This window comes from Acanthochromis polyacanthus, chromosome 17 (genome assembly GCF_021347895.1).
Source record: "Acanthochromis polyacanthus isolate Apoly-LR-REF ecotype Palm Island chromosome 17, KAUST_Apoly_ChrSc, whole genome shotgun sequence".
Lineage (NCBI taxonomy): Eukaryota > Metazoa > Chordata > Actinopteri > Pomacentridae > Acanthochromis > Acanthochromis polyacanthus.
The window spans coordinates 26,019,277-26,035,109 of record NC_067129.1 but is presented as its reverse complement, the minus strand read 5'-3'; the positions used below and the strand labels follow the sequence as shown (position 1 = coordinate 26,035,109).

General features: G+C 41.6%; 1 protein-coding gene across 3 annotated transcripts in view; it reads right to left on the bottom strand.

Moving 5' to 3' along the window:
• The window catches only part of camkk1a (calcium/calmodulin-dependent protein kinase kinase 1, alpha a), a 110,597-nt gene that overhangs the window by 65,385 nt on the left and 29,379 nt on the right, over window positions 1-15,833 (bottom strand). For all 3 annotated transcript variants that reach the window (XR_007937263.1, XM_022205988.2, XM_022205989.2), the window contains exon 3: window positions 2,024-2,071. Coding sequence is in view for 2 of the 3 variants with exons in the window: in XM_022205988.2 (XP_022061680.1) it covers window positions 2,024-2,071 (48 nt within the window). In the remaining variant the exon portion in view is untranslated. The remainder of the gene's footprint in view (window positions 1-2,023; window positions 2,072-15,833) is intronic.

The following is a 15,833-nucleotide window of genomic DNA, read 5'->3' as shown; positions in this document are numbered from 1 at the left end:
TGGTTTATCAACAGCTGTAGTTTATGATGCTGTTGAACTGTATTATCTGTACTATCTTATTCTCAGTTATATCAGTCGATCACAAAAACTTAGCAGTAATTAATTACTGAATAATTACTAAACTTTGCAGAGAACACCACCTCATGCAGGACTGTTTTATAGGTGCACGTGTTTTATCTGCTCGTGAACAGAGATGAATGGGTATACAGTTTCATTATTAACATTACTAAAATACATTAGTCTACATTCTACATACATAGCTGCTATTTGTCCTCAAACATCCAGAGGTTTGTAGTCTGCACGAACATCACTATAAATTAATGTAATCACCTGCACCTCACCTGTGCCACACACTGAACACTATTACAAATTAATGATGTATATAGAATACTTCATGTCAGCTGCTTTACTCAGAACCTAAACACAGGTGAGCTCTTACAGGTGAGCTCTTCCTCTGCCTGTCAGGTAACAAAACAGAAACCTTTTGAAACATAAGCAGGCCTGATGTTAGAGGAAATGTAAAATCTGGCTTCAACAATTCATGTCAGACCATTTAGAAGTTTAGATTTTAGAATACATTTGAAAAGATATTTAATAGTTTAATTTAAGCACAGTCCATGTTATAACAGGACTTAAGTCTCTTATGAAACACAGAGCTGACAAACATGATGCTTCTCCTCCTCTTGATGTTCTTTAGCGGAGCTGATCAGCTTTAGTTTCCATTAACACCATCATGCTGGTACAGATGCTGCTAATGAAGGTCCGAGGATGTAGCTGCTGATGTTAGTGTCTGAGGAGACTCCCAGCAGTCAGTGAGGATCTGGTTTTTTTCAGCTGTCCCTCAAATAAAATATTGCTCGAATGCTATTTTTAATGCACAGTAATAGTCATATGAATAGAACAAAGGTGTACGTCAGGTAATGACGACAAGACAATAATTCAGAAGTACAAAGTTAGCAAAGATAAGGCTGCTCTCGACGGGCTGCTGTGAGCACTAACTGTCCAGCCACCTGAATAGCTTATAATGCCTTCTGGCTTTCTAACCAGGACACTCACATCTCCAAAATCGTTGAAGTACATTTTTTAAGCAAGCTTCATCTTGATAATTTGATCAGAGATATGACATTTATACAACTACTTTCCTCACTAAAATAATTTTAAAACTACATTTTGTGTCACAACAACAGTAGTATTTACAAAAAAAATTCTATTACCTTTATAGGTTTTCTCCTCTACCTTATTCGCTGGTTGTTGCAAAATGCATCATGGGATACTCCGCTGCCCCAAATCTACATAACATGTAAATGAAGTGGTCCTCGACATGCGAATGGCATGTAAATGAGGCATTCCTTGCCCTCCACGCCAAAAGAGGTACAGAAAGTTGTCATTGAAAACAGAACTCTGAAACACTGTAAAAAATAAAAAAATAAATGTCTGCGAAAGCACAGACATGAAGAAAAAGTCTGAAAATTATAATGACATTCTCAATGACAAATTCTCTTTTTTCCAATGACAACCTATACTGTGTCTGTTTTAGCTCCATACATCAGGACCTGCACAGAAGGTTTTGAACATCACTGAGAAGTCTCTACTCTGGAGTCAGTGTTTTTCTTCCCCAAAAGGGGCAGTCCTTGTAGTCGAAGCATGCACAAAGTTGTGGCCTGGCCTAAATAGCTCGTACGTTCCTGCAGTGAAATATGACCTGGTGGTGTACACACAGGGAGCAAATGTGAAATAGCATTATTAGGTTAAGTGTGTACAACTAAAGCTAACGATACAGTGGAAAAATGAACCTGAAAAGTTCCACTATCGAACTTTCCTCCTCTCACAAGACAGTTTACTTGTCAAATTTGACAATCTGAAAGACACAAAATAAAGATAGCTCATGATTTTCGTGCACATGCGTGAATAATTTCAGTGTCCATTTTGTTACTTACAAAAGGCCAACCATCCCCGAGCTGCTGCTATTTTTCCAAAGTACTTGAATTTAAACAGGCAAAAGGCAGAAAGTGGACACACTCACCTTTCCAATCTCACTCTTCAGCTTATACTGGTTCAGTTGGATACAGTCCTGTGAGGGGGAAGAGAGGAGGTGGGGCATAAATCATCAGTACAGACATAATAGGCAGCAGAGATGCTTTCAGCATCTAAAGCAAAGTCAAACAGGACTGTCTTTTGTATAGGAACAAAACGTTCCCACTGTGCGTGTTTGCATTTGTGCTGAAAATCATTTATTTCTGAGATGCAGGTAACGATGAACTCTGTAGTTTCTGTTTGCTGTCTGCAAATCCATTAGATGGCTACTGCTTAAATGGCTGATTTGCAGTTTCATAGCAACCAGTGCTACAGCACAGAGTCAGCCAGGGGCACGGCAAAAGAAAGCAGACCACAGCAGGTGACGCGAGGCAAGGTGAGAGTTTAGTGGTGGGGAACATTTCATGAAGGGGGTGGGCCTGAGAGGTGGGGCAATGGAAAAGTCAATAAGCAGAAAGTAAGCAGGGATGGAAGTGTGAAAAAAGACAGAGATGTAGAAGAGGAGAAATGGATTAAAAACAGTTCTCTCATTATAGCTTGGGGTGTCGATGGCGTATGAGACAGACCAGTGCCGGAGGCTTCATATGTTTGTATTTATATTTACATACATTCATGTGTTTACAAGATGAAAGGTGGTAGAAGAGCATATATGTAACAATGTGACAGCACTGAAAGCACACCACCAACTCATAGTGTAGGACAGGATGCCACCAGGCAAGGTATTTCATAGAATTTGACATTATATAGTGGCTTACATAACTTGTTGGTTATGTAGCCTGTACTGGAATATTACTGCTGGTACTGCAGGGGATGTGAGGATTGTGCAGTGGAGGGTTATGCACTGTAGGGTATGATAGTGTGATGTACTGTGTTCAGGGATTATAACAAAGGGGGAGAGATAGAATAAAAGATGGGAGTTTTGGAAGGTGGATGCAACTTAGAAAAGGATTGCTTTGATTGGTTGAAGGGAGATAAAAAAAAAAAAAAGCAAAGAAAATAGGGCAGTGAAGGATAAAGAGGAAAGGCAAATGTGGAGAATCCAAAGAAAAGAGCAGCAGGAGGGATTGTCTGAGAGGACTTCCACTGGGTTCACAGTCGGCACATGTGCAGTGGATGCAGCATTGCAGTTAATACTCTGTGAGGGTGGATGGATAAAGAGGCCCATGCAGAAACCCTTAAATACATCTGCTACACATGCACACCCTGCATGTATAAATAAAACTCAGATGCTTCACTGGGCCTCATTAAATCTTTAGAGGCCCTTTTTGCTCCTGCTGTCACCTTACAATTTTGCTTTACATTAAGAGTGCAGCCCCCAGCCATTGCCTATTTCCCTTCACAGCTCGCTTTGTCCTCCGCTGTTATCTGATCTATACCAAACTCTCCATCCATTACTCAACAACTGATCAATATCAGTGCATAGCAAATAGATCACTGCCACCATGCCATTTGAAAAATCAAAGGCCATGCGTTATGACAAATAAGGAGCATGTATGTGATAAAAAGTGGAACTTGTGTTTGATGGTATTTATGAAAGCATAAGTGTAAAAGAATTTCAGCAAGCTGTTACTTTAAAATCCATTTTTGATATATTGGTACAATAGCAGAAGGAAAATTTAAAAAAGACAGTTTATTCTATGCAACGTTACACATTATATTCTGGCGTAAATGACAGAAATGATTTCCTCCACAGCTAGTTTTAACATACAGTTAGTCAGACATAAAGTGTTTTATGTTCATCCATTCTGGTGTAAAAGCTGGCAAAATGTTTCAGGCTGTGGAGACAAGTACAAGCAGATACTCATCAGTGAAGGACTGCAAAAATCTACTTTGCACAGTCACACAGAGTAGTCAGAGTCCTGCTAGATTAGATCCAGTGAAAATGTCCAGTTTCCTGTTAGTGGATTTTGTGATTTTTTTTCCTCCAATCAGTATATAGCTGTCTATTCTTGTTAAGCCTTGATCATGGCCACCAGCTTAGTCCTGCATTTTTCAGTATGCTCTGAATTTCTTCACTTCTTAGAGTGTTTTAGTAAGTCTCCAAATTTAAACTAACAGTCAGTCAATGAAGGTTTGCTTTTATGACCAAGAAGCGCATACTTCGCTGCTTTGAGAGACTTTAAAATACACAAAGAAGAAAGAATTCTGCTTCTGAAAATAAGCCTCCTGCTCTCTGTCTACCTGCTAGCAGGGCTATCTGACTAGCCTCACCCTGGGCTTCCACCTGTGACTGTCTGGACCTCTGCTAGCTCTATCCTGGTCTGGCCTACGCCTACTAAAGCCTGAAACTCTGCTAGCTTTAGCCTGACCTGATATTCCACCTGCCACAGCCTGGACCTCTTCAGCCTGTAATGTACTTTTTGTCTGCTACAGCCTGGATCTCTTCTACCTTTAGACTGGGCTGATCTTGCACCTGCTACAGCCTGGATCTCCTTAGCCTGGTCTGGATTTTCGTCCGTCACAGCCTGGACCTCTGCTGGCTTCAGTCTGGCCTCCCAGCTGCTACAGCCTGGACCTTGACTAACTTTAGCCTGGCCTGGCACTCCACCTGCTATTGCCTGGACCTCAGCTAGCTTCAGTCTGGCCTGGCCCAGCTTGCTACAGTCTGGGCCTCGGTTAACTTCAGACTGGCCAGGCCTGGTCGTCCACCTGCTATAGCCCGGACCTCCACTAGCTTCAACCTGGTCTCCCACCTGCTACAGACTGAACCTCTAGTAAAGATGGTGCTTGTTCTCATTACATTGCTTTTCTTTTCTCTGCGCTTGAGTCCTGAGTCCCTTACTATCTCAAGACCTCCCCCCTCTCATGATACAATAGTCACACCTTCTATTTGCTACGGCAGTAAATTAGACTTCAGTTTACCACCCAGGGACAGCTTATCTTTCTGGATTACAATGACTGTTGGTCTCCCCACTTGTTATGTATTATGTCTTATTCCATCATTCTTTTACAAGCTACTGCAGCAGCTCACTGATTCTCCATCCATCCATTCTCTATACACTGCTTTATCCTCACTAGGGTCACGGGGGGTGCTGAAGCCTATCTCAGCTGAAGGCTGGGGACACCCTGGACAGGTCGCCAGTCTGTCACAGGACTACATATACAGACAAACAATCACACTCACCTTCACACCTACGGGCAATTTAGAGTAATCAATTAACCTCAGCATATTTTTGGACTGTGGGAGGAAGCCAGAGTGCCCGAAGTAAACCCATGCATACACAGGGAGAACATGCAAACTCCATGCAGAAAGATCCCAGGCCCAGGCCGGGATTTGAACTGGGGATCTTCTTGCTGCAAGGTGAAAGTGCTAACCAGTACTCCACTGTGCAGCCCGCTCACTGAGTCTTTCTCTTTAATTTTAATGAAGCCCTCTTTGACTGATGCATAAGTACAATAGTTTGGCACTGTTTTCCAACGAATGTTAATAATCTTCATGATGTTTATATCTGTCAATGTTCATCCAAATGCAGAGCCTACTAATGGTGATGCTCATCCTATTGTTTCTAATTTGACATTTACTGATTTCTGTGAATGCAAATCCTTGGGCTTTTTACATGTCAATATCCGTAGTTTATAATCTAAACTTGATCTATTAAAGTCTTGGGTACACACTGCTAACCCAGGTATTTTTTCTGTCTCAGAATCATGGTTCAAGAATAGTGTTACCAACTCTGAAATCTTAACACCAGGCCATAATGGGTTTTTTTGCCAGGATAGAGGCACTAAGGCTTGGGGTGTGGTTATCTTTGCAATGCTTTGTATCCCTGAGTAAGTCCATTCCAAAGCAATTTGAATTGCTAGTGTTAAAGAGTAAACTATTAAAAAACTTTTCTCTCTCAGTTGCAGCTTGCTATAGACCACCCTCTGCCCCAGCTTGCGCACTAACACCTCTCAGTGAATTTGTGGCTCCTCACATCTCTGAGTTTGTCCTTATGGATGATTTAAACTAAGATGTGTCCAACCAATCTGATTTAGTTTCACAACAATTTGGCGCCCAAAGCCTATTTCAAATTACATCTGAGTCAACCAGATATAATTGAAAATCTCCCTCAGCTGCCACATTGACAGACCTTATCCTGACCAGCATGCCATCCAAATACCAATCTAGTGTCTTCTATCAAGACCTGAGTGATTACTGTGCTACAGCAGGCATTCGCCATAGTCTCTCAGTCCAACGCCCAACTGTGACCGTGAAAAAACGCTCACTGAAGAAGTTTGACATTCAGGCCTTTCTACATGGTATGGTAGCTGTGATCTGGGCCAGAATTAACTTAATTCCCTCTATTGATGATGCTTGGTCTTATTATAAAGATTCATTCAAGACGATCATTGACAAACACGCCCCCATGAAAAGATTCAGGATCAAGAATCGCCACAGCCTCTGGTTTTCCCCTGACCTGGCTGACTTGATCCATCAGAAAAATGCCTTTTGGTGGAGAGCCAGGTGCTCCCAGTCTCCTGTCGACTGGCTTGCTTTTAAGCAATGTAGGAATAAAACCATGCAGGCGATCAGGACAGTCAAAACCAAAGACTTCATGGAGAAATTCTCAGGTTGTCACGCCCTCTTGCTACGGCAAACTGATTAATTACCTTCATGATGAGCGGCTGCGCTGAGGACGCAGCCGGCAGTAATTACTGATCAGCGCTGTATAAAACAGAACTCGAGACGTTGCTCAGCGCTGCAGCATTGGACTACTCTCCCCGCTCATGAAGGCTCTCCTCAGTCAGTCATCCTGCTTGGACTCTGTCTGTTCCGTTCGGACTATTCTCCGCTACGCATCTCCCACTTCCTGGATGTTTGTGTCTGCCTTGCCTGTAATTACCTCTGCTCCGTTTGCACCCAATTCCCCGTCTGCTTCTCAGTCTCTTCCCCCCTCCGACTCCGTCTCCCGATGGCTGGACTTTTTGTGAGTTACCTCTTAGGTTAGTTTTGATTTATGTTTAGTTTTTCCTCGGCCTTCGGGTCCGCCCTTGGTTCTGTTATATTATCTAATTCTCACCACGGCCGACTGGTTCGCCGCTTTTAGTTTAGTTTTCATTACCTTTCTGTTTGTTCCTGTGCTTCTGCATTTTGCGTGTTTATTTCAGTTTAACCAATTAAACCTTGTTTTCTTCAAATCACCTGTCTGCCTGCTGCATGGGTTCACACCTGTCCCATTCGTGACACAGGTTGTAGCTCTAACGTCAAGAAGTTTTGAAAAACAGTCCAGTCTATGGAAAACAAACTTACTTCTCCCCACCTTCCTGTCTTCATGAAATCTGGTGTACACGACCGGTCAAAAGTTTAGACATATCTTCTCATTCAATGGTTTTTATTTAACGAGTTTATACGTGGTAGATAATACTGAAGGCAATTAAACTATATGAGAATACATCTGGAATTATGCTGTAAACAAAAGTGTTAATCTTCGGTATTAATCTACAATGTAGAAAATAAAACAAATAAATATATAGCATTGTGTGTCCAAACTTTTGACTGGTAGTGTAATGGTCACTGATAAGTCATGTATGGCCTTGCTCTTCAACCAACATTTCATGAATTCTTCTGGGTCTTTACTGCTCTGGTCTTCGACACTGCTCATTCATAAAACCCTCCTCCTTCCAGTGATGTCAGCTTCCCTCTACAACCAATCTTGTTCTCAGAAGCAATGGAGGACCTTTCCAAGCTGGATTCTAACAAATCTTCCAGTTCTGAAAGGATCAACCCCTTATTTTTAAAAGTAGTTGCCTCCACCATTGCTGCTCCAATTACGCACTTGTTTAACTTTTCTATTTCTTTGTCACTTTTCCCTTCTGACTGCAAATTAGCCATAATCATCCCTCTCCTCAAACGTTCTGGCTCTGACCCCAACTGTTACAGGCCAATCTCCATCTTGCCTTGCCTGGCCAAAATCATGTAGAGGCTATTTCACAAGCAGCTCAGCCATTTCATTAACTTGACCCATATCCTGTCAGATTTGCAGTCAAGTTTCAGAACTGGCCCTGGGTACATCGCTGCTACCCTGAAGGTCCTCGATGTCATCTTCACCACTATGAACAATAAGCAGGTCTGCATAGCCACCTTTATAGACATGGCCAATGGCTTCGATTCAGTAGATGACACAATCCTTCTGCAAAGGATCTCTAGCATTGGCCTATCCTCAAGCTGTATTCACTGGTTTGCCATCTGCCTTAATAATCGGAAATAGCAAGGATTTAGAGAACTTTATGCCAGAACCCCTGATTATAGCTAAGGGCGTATCTCCAGGCTCCATCTTGGGCCCTACTTTGTTCTCCATCTGCATAAATAATGTGGCCAAGGCTATTGATGCCTCCCGGATACACCTCTATGCTGATGGCACCATTATGTACTTCACTGGCCCATTCACTCTGCTGCATCTACCCTTCAACTCAGCCTTACTTCAGTCGAGGAGTCTTTTTATGACCTTCACTTGTGCCTCAATTCCAAGAAAACAAAATGTATGTTATTCAACTGGACAAACAGTGTCTCCAGCCCCCCAAAGATCAACTGTGCAGATGGTTCAGATCTGGAGTTCGTCAACTCCTACAAGTACCATGGCCTCTGGCTGGACTGTTCACTTTCTTTCACTTCTCACATCAATATTCTACAGGCTAAAATCAAATCTAGACTGGAGTTCCTTTGCTGTACTAAGTCCTCCTTTACATGCTCTGCCAAAAGCACTCTTGTGAAGACGACCATCCTCCCCATGTTTGACTACGGCCATGCCATAATGTAAAATGGCCCCTAAGTGTGTCCTTAATAGGTTTGATGCAGGTCTATCACTCAGCCATCTGTCTTGCTACCGGTGCACCTTTCTCCACCAACCATTGTGACCTTTACAATCTGGTGGGTTGGCAAGGTTCACACTGTCTTTGGCCAGAATTCCTTCCGCTTTGCTGCAGCAATCAATTGGAATTCCCTCCAAAAATCTCTCAAACTGTCAGCTCTTTCATCACTTTACATAATTAAGCAAAAGCTGCACCAGACCCTAGCGGACCACTGCACATACTGACTGTTTCTCACTGAACTGCTAGTAATTGCATGCAAATGGACAGCTACAGAAATTATGGATGCATGACCGTTATTATTATACTCCAGTCCAGTCCACTTGGAAGACTGTTCCATACATGCACAGTAGGTTGGTGTATGAACACATGAACATTACTGCTGAGAATGCACATTACTACCCTTGTGGGACAGCGGTCATCCTGATAACTTTGGGCTGCATACAGACAGCTGTGGAAAGGTCCATGCAGACTCTCATGGAACTGAACATAAAACCATTTATGTCACATGGGACCTAAAAAACTCCGCTCCACTGGTGTCAACAGAACAACTTGGGCCTGAAAATAACCAAAACAAAGGAGATTTTTGTGAACTACAGAAAGAAGAAGGCAGACATTCAACCACTGCTCCTTTATGGGGACTCTGTGGAGAGGGTTTCTGATGTTCGCTTCTTGGGTGTGCACATTAAGGACGACCTGACCTGGAGCGCAAACACAGCAACCATTGTGAAGAGGCTGCACTTCCTGATGGTCCTCAGGAGCAACAACCTGCTGCAAAGACTGCTGGTGGCCTAATTCTGCTCCATAGAGTGTTCTCACTTAGTGCATGTGTGTTTGGTTTGCCAGCTGCACAATAGCAGACAGGAAGGCTCTCCAGACGTTCGTCAATACAACTGAGAAAATCATCGGTTGTCCTCTGCCTTCCCTTGATGAACTGTACAGCTCTCGCTCTCTCAGAAAGGCACAAAATATAATCAGAGACCCCTCCCATCCGGCCATCACCGGTTTGAACTTCGTTACAGCTCTGAAAACAAACAGACTCAGAAACAATTTCTATCTAAATGCCCTAAACACAGGGCACATTAAGTAATTCTAGTGTTTAATAGATTTTCACTGGATGCTTTTATAAATGTTTTGTAAGAATGCTTGTATATGGATGGTCTTACATGTTATGTGTTTTGTTTTGTATTTTTTTATGCACCTTAAGGACTGCATTTTCAATTTCGTTATTCTCATACAATGACAAAGACATTCTTGTGATTCTGAAATGTCCATACACACATTTAAAACATTATTGGTCAATGTAATTGTTCATTTAGTCCTGGAGAAATCCTTACATAAACTGTGTTCTGTTTTTACACAAACATGAAGGCACACATCTAACTTTCTTTATTTTTGATAGTTCTGTTTTAATCCCAATTCTAAACCATATAACAAAGAAGTTTTGTGTTATAAAGTCATCTCAGTTCCTATGATGGGAGAAAATTATGTGTACACAATGTGTACAAAACAGTCTGAGATACATCAGCAAATGCTGTTTCTCACGTTGCTCACTGGTTTGACGCAGGGTTTCGCAAATTACTCAGTAAGGATCTTTTTCTCATTCTCATTGTTCTTAGTAAAGGTGAAATTGAAAACATATAGGTGTAACTCATTCTAATTTATTTTCACATTCTGTTACCCATTGTAATTTTACATAACAGTGAAATGTATGGAAATTTCAGTGTACCTGGCAACACTAAAAGAAAGGAACAAACTGAAAAATGTCTGCTACATATTCCTCTCAGGTCTCAAGAAATGTCAGTCATTACCGATGTTCCTGAGAGCAGGGAAAGTTCCTCCCTCTCTCTGTTGTGTCAAACTGTAGATCCAGTGAAAGGAGCCAAATACAAGCAACACTGAGTTTTTACAGTTCAGGGTGATAGCTGCAACTCCATTTTCAGATAGGAATGGATGCAATGACAGGTCTGCAAGTCTGTGGCAGCAATCTGTTAAATTCAGAGGGGTTCCACGTCCTGACAGATGTCATGAATTTTTAATGCTCACTCTGAATTGGAAAAAGCAAAAGGAAAATGGAGACTCAGGAGTCACCCATAGCCACATAATACCTCTGCTAGTTTGAATGAGTAAATTCATACCAGACTGATATTTAAGGTTTTCAACTGCATATTTTCTATATGATGATCATCAGTGTTAATAATATATCCAGAACCGCCCCCAGAGGTTCTGTTTTAAGTGAATAGTTTGACATTTTCAAGGGGCCATATTATGTTTATTTCCAGCTCTCTATATTTTTATTCTAAGACTCCGCCAGAGTAGCTGTACACGATTCACAGTTCAAAAAAATGCATCTGATACTGGCTATCATATGACCCTCACTTGAGCCTCGGCCTGAAACAAGCAGTATTAGGCTCTTTAACCCTATGAACCGTAAGCTGTTTTCAGGGTAATTTCACTTCCTTTACTTGTAAATACTAACTGTTTCTTGGTGATGTTAAGGGCTAACCACAAATGCTGTATCCTGTTTTTTTCAGAGCAGTCTAGGCAATCCACATCTTCGCCATATGATGTGATAATATTTACAGATTTATTTAAATCTTCATATCAAGAGAAAAAATATTTTGGTTACAAAAGGAATTGTTTTCAATGTTTCCAATCCTTACAAAGCTCCAATTCTTTTCTTTCTTCAAGGTCATGAGCGAGTCATTAAAACAAAAGTAATTGGTGTGCAGATGGACATAGAGCTGTAAGCAAATTGTAGCTCTAATTAAAATTGATGCTATTGTTTTTTGCCACCAAACATTTTGTCTAACAGGCAAGAAATTAGTCACATTGGAAGGGTCATGAAGTTTCATGTGATATGAACTACATATTACTGCAGGGAATGCTTCAACCAAGGAAAAGGGATATAAATTTGGATTCATAGATATGTTTAAAGGGTTCATGACTCCATCCGCAGAAGACCCCTTTGTTTTGACAACACCCAGTACTTGTTAGCACGGTCTTATCCTCGTGCCAGTGTGGAAGTTCTAAATGCAAATTGTAAAACATGCGGCAAAAAGCGGATCATATAAAAAACCTAGAATTTAATTAGGAGACTTTACTTTGAACATCTAACTTTGTAACATATACAATCTTGGAAAAAATATTAGACTACCCTTGTTTTCTTCAATTTCTTGATCATATTAATGCAGAGTATCACTAAAGGTACACTCAAAAAAAATATAAATGCAACACTTGTTTTTGCTTCCATTTTTTATGAGATGAACTTAAAGATCTAAAACTTTTTCCACATACACAATATCACCATTTCTCGCCAATATTGTTCACAAATCTGTCTAAATCTGTGATAGTGAGCACTTCTCCTTTGCTGAGATAATCCATCCCACCTCACAGGTGTGCCATATCAAGATGCTGATTAGACACCATGATTAGTGCACAGGTGTGCCTTAGACTGCCCACAATAAAAGGCCACTCTGAAATGTGCAGTTTCATCACACAGCACAATGCCACAGATGTGGTAAGATTTGAGGGAGCGTGCAATTGGCATGCTGACAGCAGGAATGTCAACCAGAGCTGTTACTGGTGTATTGAATGTTCATTTCTCTACCATAAGCCATCTCCAAAGGTGTTTCAGAGAATTTGGCAGTACATCCAACCAGCCTCACAACCGCAGACCACGTGTAACCACACCAGCCCAGGACCTCCGCATCCAACATATTCACCTCCAAGATGGTCTGAGACCAGCCACTGACAGCTGCTGAAACAATGGGTTTGCATAACCAAAGAATTTCTGCACAAACTGTCAGAAACCGTCTCAGAGAAGCTCATCTGCATGCTCGTCGTCCTCATCAGGGTCTCGACCTGACTCCAGTTCATCGTCATAACCGACTTGAGTGGGCAAATGCTCACATTCGATGGCGTCTGGCACATTGGAGAGGTGTTCTCTTCACGGATGAATCCCGGTTTACACTGTACATGGCAGATGGCAGACAGCCTGTGTGGCATCATGTGGGTGAGCGGATTTCTGATGTCAATGTTGTGGATGGAGTGGCCCATAGTGGCGGTGGGGTTATGGTATGGACAGGCGTCTGTTATGGATGAAGAACACGTGCATTTTATTGATGGCATTTTGAATGCACAGAGATACCGTGATGAGATCCTGAAGCCCATTGTTCTGTCATACATCCAAGAACATCACCTCATGTTGCAGCAGGATAATGCACGGCCCCATGTTGCAAGGATCTGTACACAATTCTTGGAAGCTGAAAACGTCCCAGTTCTTGCATGGCCAGCATACTCACCGGACATATCACCCATTGAGCATGTTTGGGATGCTCTGGATCGGCGTATACGACAGCGTGTACCAGTCCCCGCCAATATCCAACAACTTTGCACAGCCATTGAAGAGCGAAATGAAGAGAGAAATGTGACTTGTTCAGCAAGGACAGTTCGAAATTGGCTTCTTGAAGATGGTCTGAAGTCGCACAGGGCATGGTAGAAGCCTTTCATCAACGAAAGCCTGGTTACGCTTTGCTAGGAATCACAAGGATTGGACTGTTGATGATTGGGCTAAGGTTCTCTTCAGTGATGAATCCAATTTACAGTTGATGCCCACTCCAGCCAACTTACCGGTTAGGAGGAAGCCTGGAGAAGCCTACAAACCAGACTGTCTGCCCCAAAAGTAAAACATGGGGGTGGATCAGTGACTATCTGGGGTTGTTTCAGTATGGGTGGAACAGGGCAAATGCAATAGTGTAAAATATGAATGAACCAGGCCATGTACAGGGCTACCATGGAAAACAGTCTTCTTCCATCAGTGGGAAAACTCTTTCCTGCCTCGAATGACTGGATTTTCCAACAAGACAATGCCCTTTGCCACACAGCAAGGTCAGTTAAAGCCTGGATGAAGAACCAGGACATTTAAACCATCCCTTGGCCAACACAATCACGGGATCTAAATCCAAATGAAAACCTGTGGAAAATCATCAAACGTAAAATAGAGAACCACAAGCCAAAAAACAAATGTTATGTCCCCAAGAACTAGTGGATGAGGGGAGTAACAAATATGCAGAAAACCGGGTATGGAGGCAGGGAAATTGATAGTGTAGCAGACAAATTATTTATTTTACGAAAAGGAAACAAAACCAAGATTCAGTACAAGGCGAGCTAATTAACACAAAGCTGCTCCAAACTCAAACCGCCACACTTCTGATTCTAGCAGAACGCGAGACACCAACACGACACCCTAGCCGCTGATCTGGCCCACTGGCAAAGATAAGATCAGGTTGGCTGATTTGTAACTGTCTATGATTGCAAGGTAGCTGCAGGTGTACCTGGCCATTCCCAACGGACGTAACCTGAGAAAAAAAATTAAGAGAGAAGAGAACAGGAACAAAAACACAACCAACTCCACCTGCACACAAACACACCAAGAAACGTAACACAAAGCAAATGTGTTTGCATTTGTGCAACAGGAATGGGCTGCTGTGACAGCAGAACAATGCCAGAAGCTGGTGGAGAGCATGCCGAGATGCATGGCTGCAGTCATCAAAAACAAGTACTAACTCCTGTGTGTGTCATGTGACTAAAACAGACGGAAAAGAAAACATGAAATGCCTGAAAGCATTGTTTTGGTAGTACAATGCCATAGCTATTGATGTAAGAACTCAATGATTTTGGTAATTATCAAGACATCCATGGAAAAGGCTAAATATCAGCTCTTAAATTAAACTCTAATGAGCTATTTTTGTCGTTATCATTATATTTGTCCAAACAAATGTACCTTGGCATTAAAATGAACAAGAAATTGAAGAAAACAAAGGTGGTCTAATAATTTTACCATGACTGTATAAAAATAGAAAATAGTACATCCCCTTTAAAGAAATACACTTCTTAACTTTGTTGCCAAAAGTTAGATAAAAGGATTAATACCACACAAAGTTAGCTTAGCATAGCATAAAGGAAATAGTGGAAACGGGTAACTTGGCTCTGTCCAAAGCTATCAATAACATTAACTTATTATATCTTGGTTATTCTGTACATGTCAAAACAACAGTTAATGTGGTTTTTGCAGAAGATTACTATATGAGTGGGACTATTTCTTAGCCAGTTGCAATCATTTCTTGGAGATATTCAAAGAATGAACATACACTGTGCCAATTATTGAGCCTTAAAGGGTGCACATTGTTATTTTGAGGCTGGCTAGCTTTTCCATCATGTTCATTGTGTCCAACGTACGCTAACTATCCTGTGGTTTCAGCCTCAAGAAAATTTTAATTTTAGCGTCCAAACATGAGTCGTGATTCTAAATACAACCTTTTTCTTATTAAGAAAATTAGAGTAATTCTTTAAGTTGCAATAGGCACGGCTACGCAGATGCAAACCTGTTTTCCCTAAAATGATGCTTAATATGCTCTAAAAAGTTCACATGATGTAATGCAAGGCATCACTGATAAAATAACTAGCTACAGTATGCACCAAACAAGTGTCAAATTGCTTAGATTGTTTGAAATTGCTAAACAGTATGTGGATATAAAAATGCCCACACCAAAATGTATGCAAACACAAACAGCCTAGAGCCAGTGCACCTCCAGTTGCTATGTGCTGTGTGCATCACTGTGTGGTTGGTAGTTCACTCCTGCTTCTGTGAAGCTCTGGAAAGCTTGCAATGAGGCAGGTAGTTTCCCAGGTTTGACAGTGTGGATTTCTTTGCAGAATGTGGATTAAAAATGGCATCGATGCAGTTTCCAGTATAACAGCACAGCAAAAGGAATGCCTTTCCCAAACTCAAAATGTAAATCTGAAACTACGGCATGTAGAGTAGGAAGAGCATCAGCTGTGACTAAAGCTACATCGTATTTCATGTCAAATAGACAGACATGCGCACGCAGGAAAACAGATACAAATGGTCCGCATGATGACAAGTCATTAGCTGTTCCCATCCCAGCTCCTCACTTCCACAGTGTTGTCTGTAACACATTTCACGTATCACAGCCAGAACACAAAGC